We start from the raw sequence: 21,546 nt of genomic DNA on the forward strand, positions 1-21,546 counted from the left end.
GTAAGTGCTGCCTTATCCCATGTGGATTTGGCTGCTTCAGGTTTGGTCCAACCTATCTCAACAGCATCCCACACGGATTCATCAATAGAGCATAAAAAGGCTCTCATACGAACCTTCCAAAATGCATAGTTACTTCCATCAAAATATGGAGGTGCATTAAGGGATTGAGACCTATCCATCTCAAAAAGAAAGGGAGTCAAGGATCACACAATGGTAATAAAACCAAACAGATGTGTACCCGCTCTGATACCAATTGAAAGTTCAAAAACGTGTACAAAAACACTTTTGAACGTTTAGACCCCCAAAAACCAATTTAATCAACACACGCAATATGTTAAACAATAGTGTGCGGAAACTTAACATATGCTATAACATGGTATTGATTAAACAACTATCTAAGCCACAACAAAATAAACCACAGCAGATAATGTAAAGGCAGAGATAGAGAGGAAGGAAGATGCAAACACAGCGATAACACCAGATATGTTATCGAAGAGGAAACCGAAGACCTCGGCGAAAAACCTCTCCGCCGCCCTCCAAGCGGTAATCAATCCACTAGAAAATACAGTTGGGATACAAGGACAGCAATAGACCCTCCAAGCCTAATCTACCCAATGCACCTAAGCCCTCCAAGCTTCTTGCTCCAACGAGGTTGCGCCGAACCTTTTTCTTTTCTAGCTTTCCGGATTCCGCTACTTCACCGTAGCATCAACCAATAAAGATTGGCTCCTTCCTAACTGCTTCCCAGAACTCCAAACGACTGTCTCACAGAGATGATAATGGTGAGAACCAGGTTTGGTATAAAGGCCTCTCAAGGATTTGACAATGGAGAGGAAGAGAGTGAGGGATTTTGATGAGACTCTAAGGTAGAGATTGTGGTTAAAACAATCTGGTTTTTCTTTAGGATTTCTCTCTCAAAAATCTCTCTGGAAGCTCTCTTTCAATCGTGGGTTAAAAGGGTATTTATACTGAAGAGGAGTGGAATGCGAAACGTCAGGTTTTTCCAAAACAGGGGTGGCTCGCGGCTTGACCTCGCGGCTTGACTAAGTCGCGAGTTCCAGTCGCGAGTTAACCGTATGGCCAGTTGTCCTGTTTTGTCCTGTAGTGCTCCAGCTAGCATGACTGTTCATCTTCCAGCATGCTTGGCACGTGTGCAGATTCTGGCGGGTTGAAGCCGCGAGTCCAGTCGCGAGTCCCAGCCGCGACTCTCTGTTTTCTTGCACACTCTTGAGCAATCTTCACACTATCTCACTCACTACCCTTACAACAATCCCACCTAAATACAAGGTTACTAAATGCTGAATTACAAGCAAATTTGGCACGGAATAAAGCCAATTAGATGGTTGAATAAATTCAACCTTACACCCTTAGGGCATTGATTAATAATCCATTTAAAGAAAGTTTTTATGGGAAAAGAAAAAAAAAAGTAATTAATGTTTTGACATCTTTTTTCATTTCCTATAAAAGTTGTGTCAAAACTTTCCTAAAATAGATTGTCAACCAATACCCTAAGGGCACTCATTAGCATGACCCAAATTTAATTTCAATTAGAGTTTAATTTGATGCCACGTGTCCATCTAATTTAAATTTTTAAATTTTTGTGCTAAATTAGTTAATTTAGTGTAGAAAACGAGAAGTCCAATATAAGAAACCATAAAAAAAATTCAAATTTATAAGTCATCTATATATATATATATATATTAATAGGTAAACCTTAGAAAAAATTGGATTATAATTTGAAATTATAATCCAATTTTGCATCATGTGTCTAAATTTATGTGAGAACTACACCATAATTATCCACTTAAGCTTGTGCCATGTGTCTACTTAAGTTTTTTAATCTTTTTATCAAGTGAGTTGATGAGTGCAAAATACTAAGAATCTCATGTTAATGAAGTGTAAAATATATAAAAAAAAAAAAAAAATCACATATACTCAATAAAAATCACAACATGTTTCTCAAAAAAAAAAAAAAAAAAAAATCACCACATAACAAAAATCACCACATGTTCTATCTTATTAAAAATTAGGAAAAAAATGGTTATAAGTAGTATTAAATTTAGGTAAGAATTTTAATATGTGACTAATTACGTTTACTTTAAAAATATAATTTGACTAATTATCTATATTTTATGATAAAAATTGTGTTTAATTATATATATATATATATATATCTATATGTATGCATGAATGCATGTGTTACATGCTTTAAAAAAAAAATTAATTTGACTAATTATTTGTATTTTTATAATAAAAGTTTTTTTAATTTTAAATGCATCCATACGTTTGCATGGAGTTACATGCTAATGTATATAAAATGAGAAACCATTACTTATTTTAGAAATTTATGGCTTAAAAAATGTGTAAGTTAAATATAATGGTTTAGAATCTAAAATGTAATGGTTTCTCATTTTATATAAATATATGATTTAGAATCTAATTGGATTTAGACTCTTTAGTTTTTGCATCCAATAATTTACTTTCTACAAAAATTTAAAAATTAAATAAGACACATGGCGAAAAATTGATCTCAAATTAAAATTCAGTTTAGAATTTAATTGAATTTATACTCTTTGATTTTTGCACCTAATAATTTACTTGACACACAAATTTAAAAATTAAATAAGACACGTGACGCAAAATTAGACTCCAATTAAAATTTTAATTAGATTTTCTCTCAACTTTGAATATATATATATCTTGAAAAGACAATTTCTCTCTATAAAGTTGCATAATTCTTCATTTTAATTTAGATTTTTGAATCTATTATAATATAGATTTTTACAGTAAGGTAGGCCTGCCAGGTACATGTTGCAGAGTTAGCTGGAGCCATGCAACGGGGAAATTTTTGTTGCGCTCATAAGGCCCGTAAAGCGCAATAGGCTTGCATGAAAAATCAAGTACCTAACAAGAAATTTTATGTATAAAAAATATTTCCATAAAACAAAACAATAAATTTTATTCTTCCTAAGAAATTAATTAGTAGTTAATACCAATTTATATTCTAGGATATTATGAGAAACTATTAATGTAAAAAAAGAAAAAAAAAATAGTAACTTCTTTTTAAAACGCGTGAGAAAGATATTTCCAATTCATTGTACTTTTCTTCAAATCTATTTTACACTTATTCACAATTTTACATAATCCGAATTTAGGTTGATGTGATATTTCTATTTAATTTTCTTTATTTGTGCAGTTATTTGTTCAAGCCTTGGGGCATTGTTTCTATTCACTATTACATGGTGCTTGTACAAAATCATAAAGAAAAGAAACCAAATCAAGCTCAAGAAAAAATTCTTCAAAAGGAATGGTGGTTTATTATTACAACAACAGTTATCTTCAAATGACAACAATGTTCAAAAGACAAAATTATTCAACTCAAAGGAGTTAGAAAATGCGACTGATCATTTTAACAAAAACAGAATTCTCGGTAAAGGTGGGCAAGGTACAGTTTATAAAGGAATGCTAGTTGATGGAAGAATTGTGGCAATTAAAAAGTGCAACACAGTGGATAAGGGGAATCTTGAACAATTCATTAATGAGATTATCATTCTTTCCCAAATCAACCATAGAAATGTGGTCAAACTACTTGGGTGGTGTTTAGAGACAGAAGTTCCTTTGTTAGTTTATGAATTCATTCCCAATGGGACACTTTTTCAGTATATTCATGAAGTGAATGAAGATTTTCCATTGCTAACATGGGATATGCGCTTAAGGATTGCCACAGAAGTTGCAGGATCTCTTTCTTACTTACACTCAGCAGCTTCACTTCCCATTTACCATCGAGATATAAAATCTTCAAATATACTCCTGGATGACAAATATAAAGCAAAAGTAGCAGACTTTGGAACTTCAAGATCAGTGGCCATTGACCAAACTCATGTAACCACACTGGTATATGGTACTTTTGGGTACTTGGATCCAGAATACTTTCAAACAAGCCAATTTACAGAAAAAAGTGATGTTTATAGTTTTGGAGTAGTCCTTATTGAGCTCTTAACGGGAGAAAAACCAGTTTCTTCAACAAGATCACAAGAAGATCGAAATTTATCTACATACTTCATTCATTCAATAAAAGAGAACCGTCTTTTTGATATACTTGATACTCAAGTAAGGAAGGACGGTAATAAACATGAAGTCATGGCAATTGCTAACCTTGCAAAAAGATGTTTGCACTTGAATGGAAAGAAGCGACCTACGATGACAGAGATTGTGATGGGGTTGGAGGGAGTTCAAAAAGTTTATTCTGATCAACCAAATTTTGAAGAATTTGATTATGTTAGAAATGAAGAAATGGGGCCTTGGAATGACATTCCTATTTTATCAAGCTCAAGTTTAGAAATAGGTGAACCTTCATCATCATTTGTCCTTCCACTTTTATCTCACTTTGATTAATAATTATCTGTTTTGGTAGTTTCTTTTTCCTTGTTGTAAACTATTATAACTTCTTTTAGGCATATGTACAATGTACTGGTCAATGTATAGGTTCATTTTGAAATATTATGTAAGAAATTATGTTTATGAGCCATATTTGGGGAATTAGGTTCAATTATAAGAAGAAATAGAACATGTAGTTTAGACCCTAGTTGTCTATTATGCATCAGATTAATTAATTGTATACCAACGTGCACCATATCATAAAGCAATAGATGCACAATATGGAGATGAAGTAGAAATTTGATGGATCTTGATTTTAAAGGGGAAAAAATGGTTTTAGATTAAAAACCTTTTTGAGAAACCCGTGACTTATAAGAATTAATGTTGAGATAAACTGAAAATCTCAATGTTTCCCATGTTATGATGGGAGGTCCTAGCCATCCTTAAGATCCCATCATTATGTTGTGAATAATGTGGTTATTTGATTGATAAGGTTTGAACCAAGTGATTACATAGAGGAGAACCTCCTTCATGATTTCATTAGTCGAAGGCTTTTTGAAAAAGGGGAAACCTTTAAACCAGAATCAAAACAGAATTTTTGAAAAAAAAATTGTGCTTTGAAAAGAGAATTTTGGAAGATCAAAATTTTTTAATGAGATATAATTTTGGCAACATAATTGCTTTAAAAAGAAAGTTTTGGAAGAGGGATATACACAATGTTAATACCCATTTTTGATAACAAGGGCCCAATGGCAGAAAAGCCCAAATTAAGCCAAGAGAAAGAAAGAAAAGACTAAGAAATAATGGCAAGAACAATAGGACCATTCCTAAGGCCCAAAGAAAATGAATGATGTGCATTAATAAGAATTAATGTTGAGATAAACTGAAAATCTCAATGTTTCCCATGTTATGATGGGAGGTCCTAGCCATCCTTAAGATCCCATCATTCTGTTGTGAATAATGTGGTTATTTGATTGATAAGGTTTGAACCAAGTGATTACATAGAGGAGAACCTCCTTCATTCATTAGTCGAAGGCTTTTTGAAAAAGGGGAAACCTTTAAACCAGAATCAAAATAGAATTTTTGAAAAAAAAATTGTGCTTCGAAAAGAGAATTTTGGAAGATCAAAATTTTTTAATGAGATATAATTTTGGCAACATAATTGCTTTAAAAAGAAAGTTTTGGAAGAGGGATATACACAATGTTAATACCCATTTTTGATAACAAGGGCCAATGGCAGAAAAGCCCAAATTAAGCCAAGAGAAAGAAAGAAAAGACTAAGAAATAATTGCAAGAACAATAGGACCATTCCTAAGGCCCAAAGAAAACGAATGATGTGCATTGATAAGAATTAATGTTGAGATAAACTGAAAATCTCAATGTTTCCCATGTTATGATGGGAGGTCCTAGACATCCTTAAGATCCCATCATTATGTTGTGAATAATGTGGTTATTTGATTGATAAGGTTTGAACCAAGTGATTACATAGAGGAGAACCTCCTTCATGATTTCATTAGTCGAAGGCTTTTTGAAAAAGGGGAAACCTTTAAACCAGAATCAAAACAGAATTTTTGAAAAAAAAATTGTGCTTTGAAAAGAGAATTTTGGAAGATCAAAATTTTTTAATGAGATATAATTTTGGCAACATAATTGCTTTAAAATGAAAGTTTTGGAAGAGGGATATACACAATGTTAATATCCATTTTTGATAACAAGGGCCCAATGGCAGAAAAGCCCAAATTAAGCCAAGAGAAAGAAAGAAAAGACTAAGAAATAATGGCAAGAACAATAGGACCATTCCTAAGGCCCAAAGAAAACGAATGATGTGCATTGATAATAGCTTAATTTTGCATATTTATATCATTGTTAGAAAGCATTATCATACTTATTTTGAGTTAATTCATGCATTTTATATTTGGTTTTGGAATAATGTTGAATAATCAATTTTGAGCTTAATTGAATCTTATTGCATGAATTTGTCTTTTGTAGGAGAATGGAATTAAATAAGTGGATTTGTGCAAAGAAGAAAGCTAATGGACTTTACTTTACAAGGGCCACGATGAAGTTAAAGAAGGTCGATCCAATTAAATTTAAGTCCAATTAGAGTAAGGAATCAAAGGAAATTTGCATCAAATCCAAGTCGAATTCGGATTAGGATTCCAGCCTGCACATCATTTAGTATTTTTGGCATAACTTTCGGCTCAGATGTCCAATTGAGATTATTCAAGTTAGGCTGGAACGTTAACTTAAAGGGATACAACTTTGTAGTTTTCCAAAAGTCCGAATTCAAATATTAAATGGGCCAAAATCGTCAGTTAATTGAAGCCTAAAAATCTGGGATTTTCTTCAAACGGGAATTCAACTTGTAATAGGATTGCTTGACCTATTTAAAGGCTCTTTAGGGAAAAATTCAGGGGAGGCCGAGGCTAGTGCTAGGGCTGAAGGCTGAACATAGAGAGTGCGGCTACTTCTTTAGTTTTCTTCCATGACAGTTAGTTTTATTTTATTTGTCTAGTTTAATGTTTAGTATTTTATTTTTGTGTTTTCCTTCAATTACCATGAGTAGCTAAATTTATAATTAGGGTTGAGGATGAAACCTTGTTAAGGATTATCAGTAATATTTATGTGATTTAATTTTTCCCACAATAGTTGTTCTTTAATGATTTTAATTGTTCTTGCTTCATATCAATTGACTAAGATGGGATTCTAGATATCAGGTCAATCATGTTTTTCTCATGATTTAGGATTTATCTTAATTAATTGAATGCTTGGTTTATTAATTCTTGATTATAAAATTGGATATCACTTGTAATTTTTCTGTTAATGGATACAATTTATGATTTGATTTTTAGAATTGGATATATCTTGTGATTTGTTTGGCTACAGATACAATTGATGATTTGATTTTATACTTAAGAAGCGAAGAAGAAAATACTTTAGATTTTTAAACATAAGTTTTAATGATGATATTTTCCATAATAGCAAGATTGATTTATAGATTATCATGTAGTGGTTGGAAAATATTAATGATCATAAATATATGCTCATATAACTTACAAGGTGGATTCCAAAACCTTAATTCATTTCTCTTGATTGTTTACATCTTTTTATTGCTTTATATCTTTTGCTTAGTTTAACTATTTTCTTAATTTTATTATTTCTTAGTTTATTTAATCTCAGAAAACCAATTTTTATTAAACTAGATTAGGATTAATTTGGTTAAGGTTTAATTAATTTTCCTACATTCATTCAAGTCCCTGTGGGTTCGACCTCGTTCTTGTCAAACTATACTTCGGTACGGTTCGAACACTTGCAAGTACTTTAAAATTTCACAACAAGGAATACCCATAAAAAATAAGAAATAGATTACAATGGCCCATGAGCAGTAGGGAAGGGCTAGCCACGGTGAGATGGCCCTTTCCAAGAGAGAAGAAAATAGGCCTTGACTGGCTCCAAGAGGAAGGGAGGAGAAAAAAAAAGGCCAAATGGGTCGACCTAACAGGAGTTAGAAGAAAATAATAAAGGAGATACCTTGAGAGGTCCACGGGCCCAAAAGGGGAAAATGAGACAAGCCCACATTGTTTTCGTGAGGGGCAAACACGTGTGAAGGGAATTAATTTCAAAAAAGAATAAAATGAGACAACATCCAATGGCAGCGGTAGAAATTGTGTGGGAAAGGAAGAAGACAAAACGTGAAGTAATAAGACAACAATGCTATGGTCGGAGCACCACCAATTTGTACCCAGTCAATGCAAGGGAGGCGGACCCATGGTTAAGAGAATTACAAAGGGTGTGGCTTGGTGGAGGGGGGAAAAAGGTCTATTTCTGGTATCCAAGCCAGGACCTCTTTTGGGAAGTGCTCTGCTAGGAAGGCATCTTGGCCCAAAATAGGTAGTAAACCGACTGGGACCACTTGATGCATGCAAGAGAGATAGGTAGAGAAAGACCTAAGGTTTTACCCAGCAAAGGATAGAGAAAGATATACAGTAGAAGGGAATGGATAAGAATTTTTTGTGGGATGGGTATTGGAAGAGAGAGAAAACACTGAGCATGCCCAGATGTAGTCGAGGCTAAATCGCCAGAAGGGTAGTGGGCACTTCTGAGGGGTGTTCACAGTATACAAAAATGGTTGTTGAGTAATAAGGGTAATAGGGAGAAATCATGTAGGCTTGATTCAACATAAATAGGAACAATAACCATAAGAGGAAGAGGGATAGCGACTAAGGCAAGGAACACAGAGAATTGAAAAGGAAATAAGAAAGAAAAAAGAGAGAGTGAAGTAAGACTTAGAAAGGTAGAAGAGTGATCACAAAAGAAATAGCATGCATCAATAGGAAATCTTTTCCCTTCTTTATGTAACAAACTCACTATTTGTAATCCCAATAAAACAAGAAGTAGCTATCTAGACGCATTCTCCAAAATGAACAACTTTATGGTTTAATTTAGTAATAAGGTTGTCCAGGTTGGGATTTGGGCTCTCTTTAGTTCACTTTTTTTGGGAGACTTATTATTTATATTCTGCTGCTTTAACTATGTTTAATTACTAATGGTTCTTTTAACTAATCTTTCTGCCATAACATATATATATATATATATATATATTCATGCGCTCACACATATATACATATATTACTTGTTGTCTTTATTTTAGGATGTTTGTCTTGTTCACAAATTGGCTCCTTAGCATGGTCCTGCGAAGATAGTTGGCTAGGCCCAACTCTTCGACCCACAGTAGAAAGGGCCTTAGCCCAAAAATACAAAAGGCCCCTACACACAACAATATGAAAATATTGTAATATATGTATGTATGCATGGTCATGTCATAGTGAGGTGGAATTTAGATAGCGTACCTGCTTATATGGGCAGAGCTTCCTTACTTTTAAGGCAATACTCTATCATGGCCCAATATGGGCACAAACGCCCGCGACGAGCTTTTGGGCTTCTCGTGAGAAGTACGCCTTGGCTTAAGGTGGACCATGGCGGTGGGTGTAAATGGAGTTGCCACCTAAATTAGGTCTAGGAACCATAAATATAGCGCCCTTGTGGAAGGACTGATATTTACCAGAGCACGTGTCCGGAGTTGATGTATAGGGATGGGAAGGTGTTAAAAACCCAACCCCACCCGACCTGTGGGTTGGCCTCCACTCATTGTGGTCCAAATCTTAGTCTCATTAAAGGGTCTTATAACTCACACACATTCTAACATGCATCTAAAGCAAGAAAACATGGCATATCATCCCTAAGCCTAGCATTCATCTATCATGGTATTCAACACAAACCAACAAAACAACGACATCAAAAGGCAGATAAGAGCAAACACATCTAAATATCCAAGCATCAAACTTCTGATATTCAACCAAGCATATTAAGCAACTCAAAACTCAAACATCTCAATGCATGTTCATATTCATATGTATGTTCATGGTATCCAACCAACAAAACCCTAATCAAGATCTAATCACTAAAAAGAACAAAACATGTTAAAACAGATGAATAGAAGCTTAAAATAAGAAAGGTATACTAAAACAGAGGCCAAACATGTGAAGGAAAACAAAAGAAAACGAAGAAAAAAGTGATTTAGGGTTTCTGGACATGAGTATGCATGCGCATCCCAAATTTATGCATTCACATGCATAAAGCATGCATACAAATACACGCCCAGAACCCTAAACCCAACAACTCAGTAAAGAAAATAGAAGAAAATAAGAAAACTAAAAATATCATGCTTCTAATACAAACACAAAATAAACCTAAACTAACATGAACATATTAAAACATATTAAAGCATATAAAACATATAAACAAACAACAAAACAAAGAAAAAGTGAAGAACTGAAGTTGGAACCTATACCTCAACACCAGAACTAGAGCTTGATTTGACCATTCCCTTCAATTAATCTAATCAACAATAAAATAGTAAGCTTTAGAACTCAAAAGCCAAGACTAAAATAGGTCCCAACCAAATAAAACTTGACTTGAGGATGTTTTGTGAAAAAACCCCTTCTTTGATTCACTATTTTCTAGTGAATCTTGCATATATTTGCCATCCCATTGAAAAAGTGCCTTTTATGGCTTTATATAGTGGTAAAATAAGGGTGTGGGGCAGCTCCCAGATGATGTGGGATTCGTTCGACACAGATTTAAATGCAAAAAACTTTCCATTCATATAATTCCGGAACCCTAGCTGCGTGTGCATGCTCAAGGTATGTGTGTGCATACCCTAAGTATGCGTACGCATGCTTCAAGTGTGTGTGAGCATACGCGAGAATAAGTACATACACTTAGGGTTTCTAACAATCTTTCTTTTCCAAAAATAGGTTTATTCTTCCAAAAATAATTTTATTTTCTCCATAAATAAATTCTCAAGTCAATTTTTACAAGATTGGGCCCTAAATTTGTTGGGGTTTATGCCCTAAAATCCAATTTATTGGCATGTCATAAATAATTAAAATTTTTAATTATATAAGACTATTTATAAATGAACTAATGGGATATTATCATAATTCTTGAGATGCATTGTATGTGATTTAGTCACAGAAGATATAAATCACAATTTCCTTGTAAACTCAAAACGAGTTCGTAGTCGGTGATGAAATTGGGTGTTTCATTTGTGAAGACTATAACACATCAACAAAGATAGCTTGTCTTGATCATGGAATTGGATACTTTTAGTTGATGTGTTGATATGTCGTAAGTGTTAAGACATATTGAATTGGACCTTTGTGAGGTTAATTATTCAGTCAACAACTATCACCTAAATAATTAATCTCATGACTTCTAATTTCATAGACTCTCAATCCCGAGAGGATAATGAACCCAATCATAAAGTGTAGGTTACTTTAATATATCAGGAGTGAGATTTAATATTCATGGTCAAAATCTCAGTATGTTGGGTAACCACACGTAGTGTTGAGGGAATACATATTCTCAAAATGGAATTCATAATCTCTTTTTTTAGAGACACGGAATATCCCCTTAAGATAAGTTTAATGAGAACTGGTTATTTAGGGCGCCCACTTTAGTAAGGAGTTACTAAAGTTTATATTTATTGAAATTGGATTTCAATAAATATAAGTAACTAAAAGATTAAACCAGGTACTCAAGGATAAAATAGTTGTTTACAAAGTGATAGTTCATTATGACTTTGTTCACTATAGATATTTCATGGAGGGTTCAAATGATATCAGTAGAGTCTTGGAATATAATTTATTAATAAAGCTTAGAGTGCAATTATATTTATATAGTGGTATTAAATATAATTAATGGTAACTTTGGACTTGTCAAGAGTTGACAGATAAGCCTAAGGCCCATTGGAGCTAGTCTTATTTGTTCTCTTTGGTCCCATCCCAAGCCACAAACTAAAACCCAATTGGGTAGGCCCAAAAGGCTAACCCAATTAGATAATTAGTTTTTATTTAATAAGAGTTATTAAATAAAATAACTATCAAGGTAGTTAGTATGTATGTATGATGAAAAGAAAAGAAAACAATTTTTCTCTATAAGGAGAAGAAGAAGAACTTTCTTTGAGAATCAATATACAAAAAGACTGATTGAGAGACCACTCATCTTGTGCACCATGTGGAATTGAGATGTTGATTAGAGGTATTCTCAAGTCTTGGTTTTGAATTTCACTGCATCAAGGTACATTTTCTATTCTTTGTTCTAGAATTCAAGGTTACATGTTATCTCTCATGAATGAAGTAAATCTGTGTTTTGTTGCTTTCACTGTGTGTTTTGTATGAGATACAAAACCAGATTTTGCAACAAAATCAACCTTGAGCCTCAGAGTAATGTTGACATTAGGGAATGGGGGCCCGAGTCATAAGGAGTACAAAATGAGGTGTCTACACCCAATAGAAGTAGAACAACATGACAATCATATCAGTGTAAACATAATATTGACAAAGTTCGGGTATAGTGTTAGCAGTTTGGTGAGTGGTATCTTTACAAATTTCTTAGCATGAATGCAATTGGCAGTACTAGTTGGTGATACTATATTTTTTTTGGCTATAAATTTTGCTAGAAGTTTTAGTCCTATATTAAAGGATTTCATGGTTTTAATAGTTAAATCTCTTTTTCTTTTTCTTTTTTTTTGGTTAACTTTTATCAATTTTAATGCGGTTGGCTAAATTTAATTGAGCTTTAATTGAAATTTGACCATGTGAGATCATGAAATTCCCTTTAATTTAACTAGTCAGGGGAAAAATTTGAACTTGAATCAAATGAGGTAGCACTTAACTAATTAAATTACCCATTTTGCATTTTAATTGTGGAAAAAGTATTTAATTTTCTAGGGAACCTGTGCTAAAAGTTTAGTGTATTTCCTTAGAAAATCTGTACTAAATATACCATTTGGGTCTCATTTATTAAGCATGCCATTAAGGTTTTGAGCATCAAATTAATTAAAAAAATTAACTAATTTTCATAAATCACATGTTTCGTTTTTTATTTGGGTTCATTTACTTTGACATATTTGGTCCTTTCTTTTTATTAGGTCATACATGTAATTTTTACTTAAAGATGAAATTAATTTCTTTAATGGATAGAGATGTCAAATTTTATTGCGAGTTATTATTTGTTGGTTTAAGGTCTGTGTCATAAAGTGCAAACCATATTCAAAAGAAGCAATTAAACGATGCAACATAAATTTCTATCCATATAGCCATATGTGTACGCTTTTGCATATGGTCATGCTTGCAATTAAATATTTATTTGTTATTTTAAAGATTTATGACCTGTCTAAATTGCTTCTCTAATTAAACCTATTGCTTCTCATATAAGATTTATGAACTGTCTAAAAGCTTCTTGCCTCTGAACAACAGTAAATCCATAAAAAGTTAATGGTGAAATGGAAATCTTTCCATTGATGAATTAGTTGCAAAATGTCCATAGCAAAAAACTAAGGGTACTAAATTAGTTGGGTTTGTGGCAGTGGTTTCGTTCTTAGTTCAAGTTGCGGTTTTGAATATATATAGTCTCAAAAAACTATTGTACTATCAGTTCCTTCTTTTCTCTCTCTCTATCTCTCTCTCACGCACACACACACACAAAATTTGATCTAAAAATAAAATCTGTTTTTTATTTTCGAAAAACTTTTTTCCCAACTTACCATGTGCTTTTTTTTTTATTTATTAAAAAAAAAATTTTGCAAATAGAAAGCTAAAAACATTACCAAACATTACCTGATACTTTTGTTGGTTTAGGTCTAATTTGAGCTTTAGCATAAGAGAGCAATTTGTTTGTGATTTGTTCATAGGGATTACAAATGGTTTTGTATTTCTAAAAAGTGAATCCCTTTCTTCCAAGGGCTTCTCAGCCCTATATAATCAACTAAGGTGTATTTGAACCCTACATCTGGAGGGTCAGGGTTCAATTCCCTTGATACTTGTCCCATCAGGGCCTTACTAGAAGGCTTCCACATTGGATTATGAGCTGTGATGACACTGTTCATAGGTCATTTTCTCATTAATATGGCTAGCTAAGTGGATGCAGAGTATTGAATGTAGAGGTGATGAATGTTTTATCTGTCCTCTTCCCTTCCTTCCTAGTTTGATGATAAATCTTCCCCCTTATCCTCGGTTTTGCATCCTACGACCTTTAGCCTTGATTCTCGGTCTCCCGAGGGCATGTCGGTATCCTCAGGGTCCTCGGGCATTATAGTCTCCCTGTACTTGAAGAGGGTTATTTTTTCTCGAGGATGTTCTGTTAATGCTTTCCGAGGTTCGTACTCCTGACATTTTCCTTAGTTTATCTGTCTGTATTCTCGGATTCTTGTCCTCCCACAATAGCCACCCAAAACCTCACTTCCCGTTCCTTCTAGGGAAGGGGGGTTTTGGTAATTGAGGGGAGAAATTATACTCTAACATAATCTAAGTGTATATGTATGTGAAGCTTCCTTCTGGAGACTTGAACCCTGGCTCTTGTCCCCCCACACCCTACAGGAACTTTATACTTATGAAGTAATCATCACACCAATAATGGGCGGTGGTTAAATGATATTTTTTTTTGAAAGAAAACTCATTAAACATTTGTATATTCATTAATTATATATATATATATATATATATTATCTGTTAAGGATATTTTGAATGAATAAGCAGTTAAAGTTCCACTAATAACTCAAATATTCTTAATAGTTAGATTAAACACTAAGTACGTCTTACGTAAACGATGTTATTAGGTAATTATCCCAAATTTGATTTCTTATTATACAAATTTTTATGAAGAAGAATAAATTACTAAATTAAAAAATTTAATGTCATATTATTTTTTATTTTATTTTTAATATTGCTTTTGAAAGTAATAATAATGTTCTTTCTTTCAATTGAGGCAGGGGCATTAGTTGTAAAGTATCTGTTGGCTGTTGATTCTAATTTGTAATTTGTTTTCCTATATATTTCAATCAGATATAAACGAATGCGAAAGCAAGACACTCAATAAATGTCCCAACAAGTCGGATTGTGTGAATATACAAGGTACCTACCATTGCAACAAGCCAAAATCTCTGGCCAAAATGGCCCATTAGCATTAATTTTTGAAATATTTAGCAACAGAGCACTGTTTCGGAAATAATTAGGGAAATACCACTTTTTCTGGTACTCGAGCATGGTGAGCTCGAGTACCATCTTTTCATTGGTCAAACATCTTCTAAAAAAAAAAAAACGCCGCTATAGGGCCCGAAAACGTCACTATAGGGCTTAAAAACGCCACTATAGGGCCCCTTGAACCTGTTATGGGGACTTATAAAAAAATTTTGCAGGAAAACGCCGCTATAGGGCCCAAAAACGTCACTATAGGGCTTAAAAACGCCACTATAGGGCCCTTTGAACCTGTTATGGGGACTTATAAAAAAAATTTTGCAGGAAAACGCCGCTATAGGGCCCGAAAACGTCACTATAGGGCCCCTTAACCTGGTATGGGGGCTTAAAAACGCCACTATAGGGCCCGAAAACGTCACTATAGGGCTTAAAAACGCCACTATAGGGCTCCTTGAATATGGGGCGACAGTGGATTAAAAAAACATGGTACTCGAGCTCACCAAGCTCGAGTACCAGAAAAAGTGGTATTTCCCTAATTATTTCCGAAACAGTGCTCTGTTGCTAAATATTTCAAAAATTAATGCTAATGGGCCATTTTGGCCCAAAATCTCTAGTGAAGATAGCCATTATAGGTATGCCTTATACTGATTTAACTCGTGTGATGCATGAAAAAATTTTAATATGATCTTTTTTATTTTTCACTTCTTTAGTTTAAATATGAAATTTGATAATCATGATAGTTACTGATACATTTATTATTATTGGGTTTGTACATAGAACTATATATATTCTACCATTAAAATAAAACAAATGTACCATGATTCAAATGATGGGTTTAGATTTATATAGGAAAAAAATTAAATTCAATTAAAAAATATCATAATGACTTGTAAAACTATGCGGCCTCAAAAGCGTATTTGGCAAAATATTTGAGGTGGACTATAAGTCAAATGCCTTCAATATTCTAAATATCAGTCCGTAACCAGTGTAATGCATGTAACAATTTATATAATATGATAATATTTTTATTCTAACTATTAAAGTTGATAATTATTATTTTTTGAGTAAAAAAGTTGATAATTGTAGTAGATCTTAATTAGAATTTATTTTACGATTGTGCTTATGAACTATATATTCTAGGAATCAGAATTTATTGTAAATTTATTTATTTATTTATTTATAAAATTATATATTCTAGCATTTATAGAAGATATGATGTGCCGAAATTCTAATGGATGGTTTAAATATAGAATAGAATTCAAAATCAATTAAAAAGTATATATTAAAATAATTATATGTAAAATTGTGAGGACAAAAAAGTCTATATGGCACAATATTATGAGTTTTATCAAAAGTTAAATGTCTTTAGTGTTTTGATAATTCAATAATTACACCAGGAGAAAAGAAATTTAAATTTTGGATATCTTGAAAACATAAAACAATGCCAACCAATTGAGTCGGAAGGCACTTGGCATAGATTATAGACTATAAATTTAGAAAATGAATAAAGTAAAAATAAAAACAAGCTCAAAGTTATGTGATAGAGAGGTGCTATACCATAAGCACTTGACAAGAGCGACTATACACATTCTCATCCATTATTGTAATTCTATGGTGATATACAATTCTAACATCCATTCATTCGCATATATTTTTTTTATTTAATTTTTTGTATGGATTATTTTATTTTATTTTTTTACTTGGAAAATAGAATTGTACTCTTAGTTTATTGGTTTTACTCAGTTCAATGGATCATGGAAGGGAATGACTAGGCCACTTGGGTATCCTACCTTTCTCTGAGCTAGAACGGATAAAAAAAACTATATTTCATACACTTTTAGTTTACTAAATTTATGTAAGCTTAGAAGATGAAGAAGTTAGTTTACTAAATTTATGTAAGCTTTGAAGATGAAGAAGTCACTACAAAAAACGCGGTCTGCAGCCGCGTTTTGGAGCCGCGTTTTTGGAAAACGCGGCTACAGCCTTTCCTTTGAGCCGCGTTTTCCAAGAACGCGGCTCAAAGGAAAGGCTGGAGCCGCGTTTTTGGAGAACGCGGCTCAAAGGAAAGGCTGGAGCCGCGTTTTCCAAAAACGCGGCTCCAAAACGCGGCTCCAGCCTATCCTTTGAGCCGCGTTTTCCAAGAACGCGGCTCAAAGGAAAGGCTGGAGCCGCGTTTTCGAGCAACGCGGCTCCAAAACGCGGCTTCAGGCCAGTCCGGCTAATTTTTTTTTTTTTTAATTGTAGCTTGAGCTGCGTTTTTTTAAAAAACGCAGCTTCAGAAATGCTTGAAGTTTCAGTACAAGTCTGGAGCTGCGTTTGAAACGCAGCTTCAAGTTTCAGTATAAAAACAAAAAAATAGAAACGTGAAACCCCTCACCATCGAAACAGAAAACTGGCTCTCCGATCGCACAAAACCCTCACCGATCGCCCACACTCCCCTCACCGATCGCACACTCCCCTCACCGCTCCAACAGAGTCCCCTCACCGCTCGCACATCCCCTCACCGATTGCAGACAACTCTCACCGCTCCAACACACTCCCCTCACCGATCTGAGACAACTCTCACCGATCTCACACTCCCCTCACCGATCTCAGCCCACTCTCACTGATCTCAAGCTACATCAGTTCCACCCTATGTGAATCCCCTTCCTCCCTCCGCTCTTCCTCCTCTTCCTTTCCTTCTCATCGATCGCTGGCACACACCCATTCTCGCAAGGCCGACTAGCGGTAAGTTTTTCAAAATTTTTTGTTTTGATTCCTGTTTTGGGGTTCCTATTTTTGCTTTACGGTTTCGATTTTAGGTTTAGGGTTTCGGCCGTTGATCTAGGGTTTTGATTTTGGGTATAAATGTTCAATTTCAATATTTGGTTTTATATTTCAATATTTCAATATTTGGTTTTGGAGATGTTTGATCGATGAATTCATATTGGGTTTATTCATGTTTGTCATTTTTCCTTGGTGGGTTTTTGATATCTGTGTGTGTGTGTGTGTGGTGCTGCTGTGTGTGTGTGTGTATGACATAGAAGAGTAGACTATCTTAGTGAAACTTGAAAATAACTTTACTCAGGAATAACATAGAAGAGTATGACAACACTACAAACTCAGAAAAAGGAATGCATCCTTGTGCTGTTTTAGTACACATCCTTTGTATTGGGATTGCACTTCTTTTTTAATGAATTTATTTACCTAATAAAAAGGAATGCATCTGAAAAGACTTAAATAATTTTAATGTGCTTAGTTGGTCAGCAGATCTTGTGTGTATTAACAAACAGTGTAACTTGAAAAGAAGATAAGAATGCATTACTCAATAGAACAGAGTATGCCAACATTAAAAACTCAGAAAAAGGAAAGTAGTTGAAAGCATTGAAATGAAGAGAAAATTGAATTGGGATAACATCTTGGCTTCCCCATTTTCTATCTCTTTGGTTTGGTTTGGTTATATAATATGGCTCCCCAAAGGCAATGTATGATTGATTTTATGTTATATCTCCTATGCTATCATTTTGGTATTTTATTTATTTCTTTCTGTATCATTTTCATTGATAAATTGTAGGCTTCCTGCTAATTTTGTGCTTCTATCTTTTTAGGGAAAAAGCACTGAGATCAAATGTGAATGTCTTGATATTTTATGTGATTTGACCATGGGCTGCTTTTAAGTGCTCTTTTGTCCCAGTTGAATTCAAATCAAGCCAGTGTCAGAAAGAAGACTGTGTCTTGTATTGGTAAGCTTTATTAATTAGTTCCATTGATTGTGAGTATTAAATTTTACTTTGAGGTGGTGTTTGTTCAATGTTTTCATTTTTCTGTTGCTTTATATTGAAGACTGTGTCTGGACTTAAACCTTTCTCACCAGTCATAACTCAGCTGGTTATTTTGGTCAATTTTAGAAAATAGGTTTTGTAGTTTTGATTTCCATTGTGTCTGGAGTCTGAAAATGCAATTGAACATGGCTTTTGATTTGATGGAGTGCCACTAGAATATTCAACTGGAGATATTGTGGCTGTTGCAATTTGTGACCTTTAATGTGGAAAGTTCCCTTTTCACTCTATTATGGAAAGTGGAAAGTAGAAATGGTACAGTTTTAATTTTATGAATAATTTTTTTGTTTTTAAAGTTTTATTTATTTATTATTGGATCCATTTTATTGTTTTTGTAAGGAAGCAAGGAATAAACTATATCTAAAATAATAAAACTTTTTTTAATTACAAATATAATTATTTGAAGCCCATTATATCTGTTTTGTGGGAATTTTTCTTTATCATTAAGGCAAGATATTAATGAATTTTGTTTTTTATTTTATGTAGGCAGGATTAGGCCATGGCCAGTATAATAATAACTTTTTTTATTATGTAGGCAGGATTATTATTTTTTATGTAGGCAGGATTATTTTATATCTGTTTTGTTTTTTATTATACTGGCCAGTATAATAATAACTTTTTTTATTATATTAGATTCTAATATAATCTAACTGAAACTTACTAAAATAATGAAACTTTAGAAAACTTTACATAATAAAAGAAGATAAACTGAATTTTAAACTCTACCAATATGCTAACAATAAAAATAAAAGATATATATATATATATATATATACACACACAATATGTACAAATAAAATTTTATTTCAAAATAATAATAATAACTCTTATTTTTGTTTTCTTTTTTCCTTTTATTTTGTTGATAATTGCATATGGGGAAAGCTGATGCTGAACTTTTCCCCATCTGGTTGTCTCTTATGAAAAAAATGGTTGTAGCTAGGATGTGTCATTGTTTTTGTAGAAGCGAAGTAAGAATTTTCAAATGTATTACGTAATATACTAGAATATAATATATTAGTATAGCACGTAAAAAACTTCACAGTATTTGTTACAATAATTAAATTAACAAGTATTTACTTATTTTTATCTAGACTCATTATTTGCATGTAAGTTCATGTCAAGATACAAATTTGGATTTATTAGCACATGAGATGAGAATATTTTTCAGTGATTTTACATGGATGATCGAAGAGATCTCTTACCTTTAACTCAAAAAGAAAATGAATATACAAGCGGTTGCTTGAGATTCATTCAATTGAGGTGTCTCAGGCCATTCCATGTGTTATCTTCATGATTTGCATGGCGTTTTAAATGTAACGCATGGCATTGTTGCTTAAATCAGCTTTCATCACTTTTAACATATAATAGGCATTAGTATGCAATACAAGTATATGTTAACGAATAATATATAGATCGTATGTGTTAATGTATAGTACACAATAACACACGTTAATAGCTCCCTCAAACTCAAGTAATAAAATATACAGTCATACCTAGCCCACTTTACCTTATCTTGTACATCACACATATTTATATAACACATATATTGTTAACATGTAATTGGCAGTGAGCTTTAAGCCCACTTTACCTTGTCTTATACAGCACACATATTTGTATATTACACATGTTTTACTGCACACTATTGTCTCTTGTACTGCACACTACAGTCTCGCCATAATAGTCCCAAAAATTATATTGTACTTGGACCTGAGACTTATGTTGTATCTCTAAGTATTACTTTCTGTTTTAAAATTTTCAAACCAATTTCATGGCATTGGTTTTTCAATTGGGATGTTCCTGACATGTTATATACTTGACTCGAAGCCAACTATATGCAGTAAAGTATAACCAAGACATTCCCTCTGTATTTCCAAATTAACAAAGTGTGGAAAAATGCCAAACCTTGATTATCAATTCCAAGTATGTAGGATCTATTCCATCTTGGGTATCATTCTATCCGGAGAGAGATTAAAAAAAAATGTGATATGTTCTTGTAGATTATTGTTATACTTGCTTAATTAAGCTAGCAATTTCTAATTATCAATTAACTTTAGGAAATTGGTAAACAAATTTGCTGAAGTTGAATGATCAAAGAGAAGATCGGGTTGAAATTATATATTCTAAATCCAAATTTATTAAGGCTAATTGAAGGCAACCCGTGACGAAGCATGGTTGCTCGTCTTTTCAGAAAGCTACGTAAGTGGGTTACATGAATGCGTGGGAGAAAGGCGTAAATTTACTTATGTTTTGTAACCATGAAATCGTAAACCTTTTATTATTTCAATTGGTAGATGCATAATTTTTGCGTGGTGTGACATTTTTCACTAGTTCTAAGCTTTGTTAAATCAGTTCTAATATTGCTGGTCTTGTAGATACAGATGATTATTATCAAACCCAAACACCGGTACAAAATCCAGCACCGGAACATAATCGAGCATCAGAAAATAGGCCTGGAAAACGTGGGAAAACAAGGTTGGCTGACATATGGGCAATGACTGGTGAGTACAAAATTCAGTTGCCGTTAAATGATGAAGGCCAACCGATTGGCGATGACGGGGAATTGTTCGTTCGATGGTTGGGCTCGTTTTGCGAGAATGGCCTATTATGCCCGCTTACGCCTGCTGGGTGGCCACGTGTCCCTAAAAAGTTTAAAAATGATTGTTGGACGGAGATTAAGGTAGTATGAAAATGAAATATTAGTTATTTTTATTTACACCTGCTGTCCTAATTAAAATACTACATTTTGCTAACTCCACTGTCTTATTTCAGCAACGGTATATAATTGATCCCACTATTGTCGAACCACCCAATCA

General features: G+C 33.3%; 1 protein-coding gene across 8 annotated transcripts in view; it reads left to right on the forward strand.

Moving 5' to 3' along the window:
• The window catches only part of LOC126725674 (wall-associated receptor kinase-like 8), a 212,175-nt gene that overhangs the window by 125,262 nt on the left and 65,367 nt on the right, over positions 1–21,546 (forward strand). For 3 of the 8 annotated variants that reach the window (XM_050430496.1, XM_050430504.1, XM_050430500.1), the window contains one exon: positions 3,197–4,581. The exons of 4 other annotated variants lie outside the window; for them this stretch is intronic. In XM_050430496.1, the coding sequence (XP_050286453.1) occupies positions 3,197–4,395 (1,199 nt within the window). In that variant the 3' untranslated portion in view covers positions 4,396–4,581. Of the gene's footprint in view, positions 1–3,196; positions 4,582–14,783; positions 14,853–21,546 lie in introns of those variants that run through there. One more of the 8 variants, XM_050430503.1, reaches the window with a different exon arrangement.

Source organism: Quercus robur, chromosome 5 (genome assembly GCF_932294415.1).
Source record: "Quercus robur chromosome 5, dhQueRobu3.1, whole genome shotgun sequence".
In the NCBI taxonomy this organism is placed as follows: Eukaryota; Viridiplantae; Streptophyta; class Magnoliopsida; order Fagales; family Fagaceae; genus Quercus; species Quercus robur.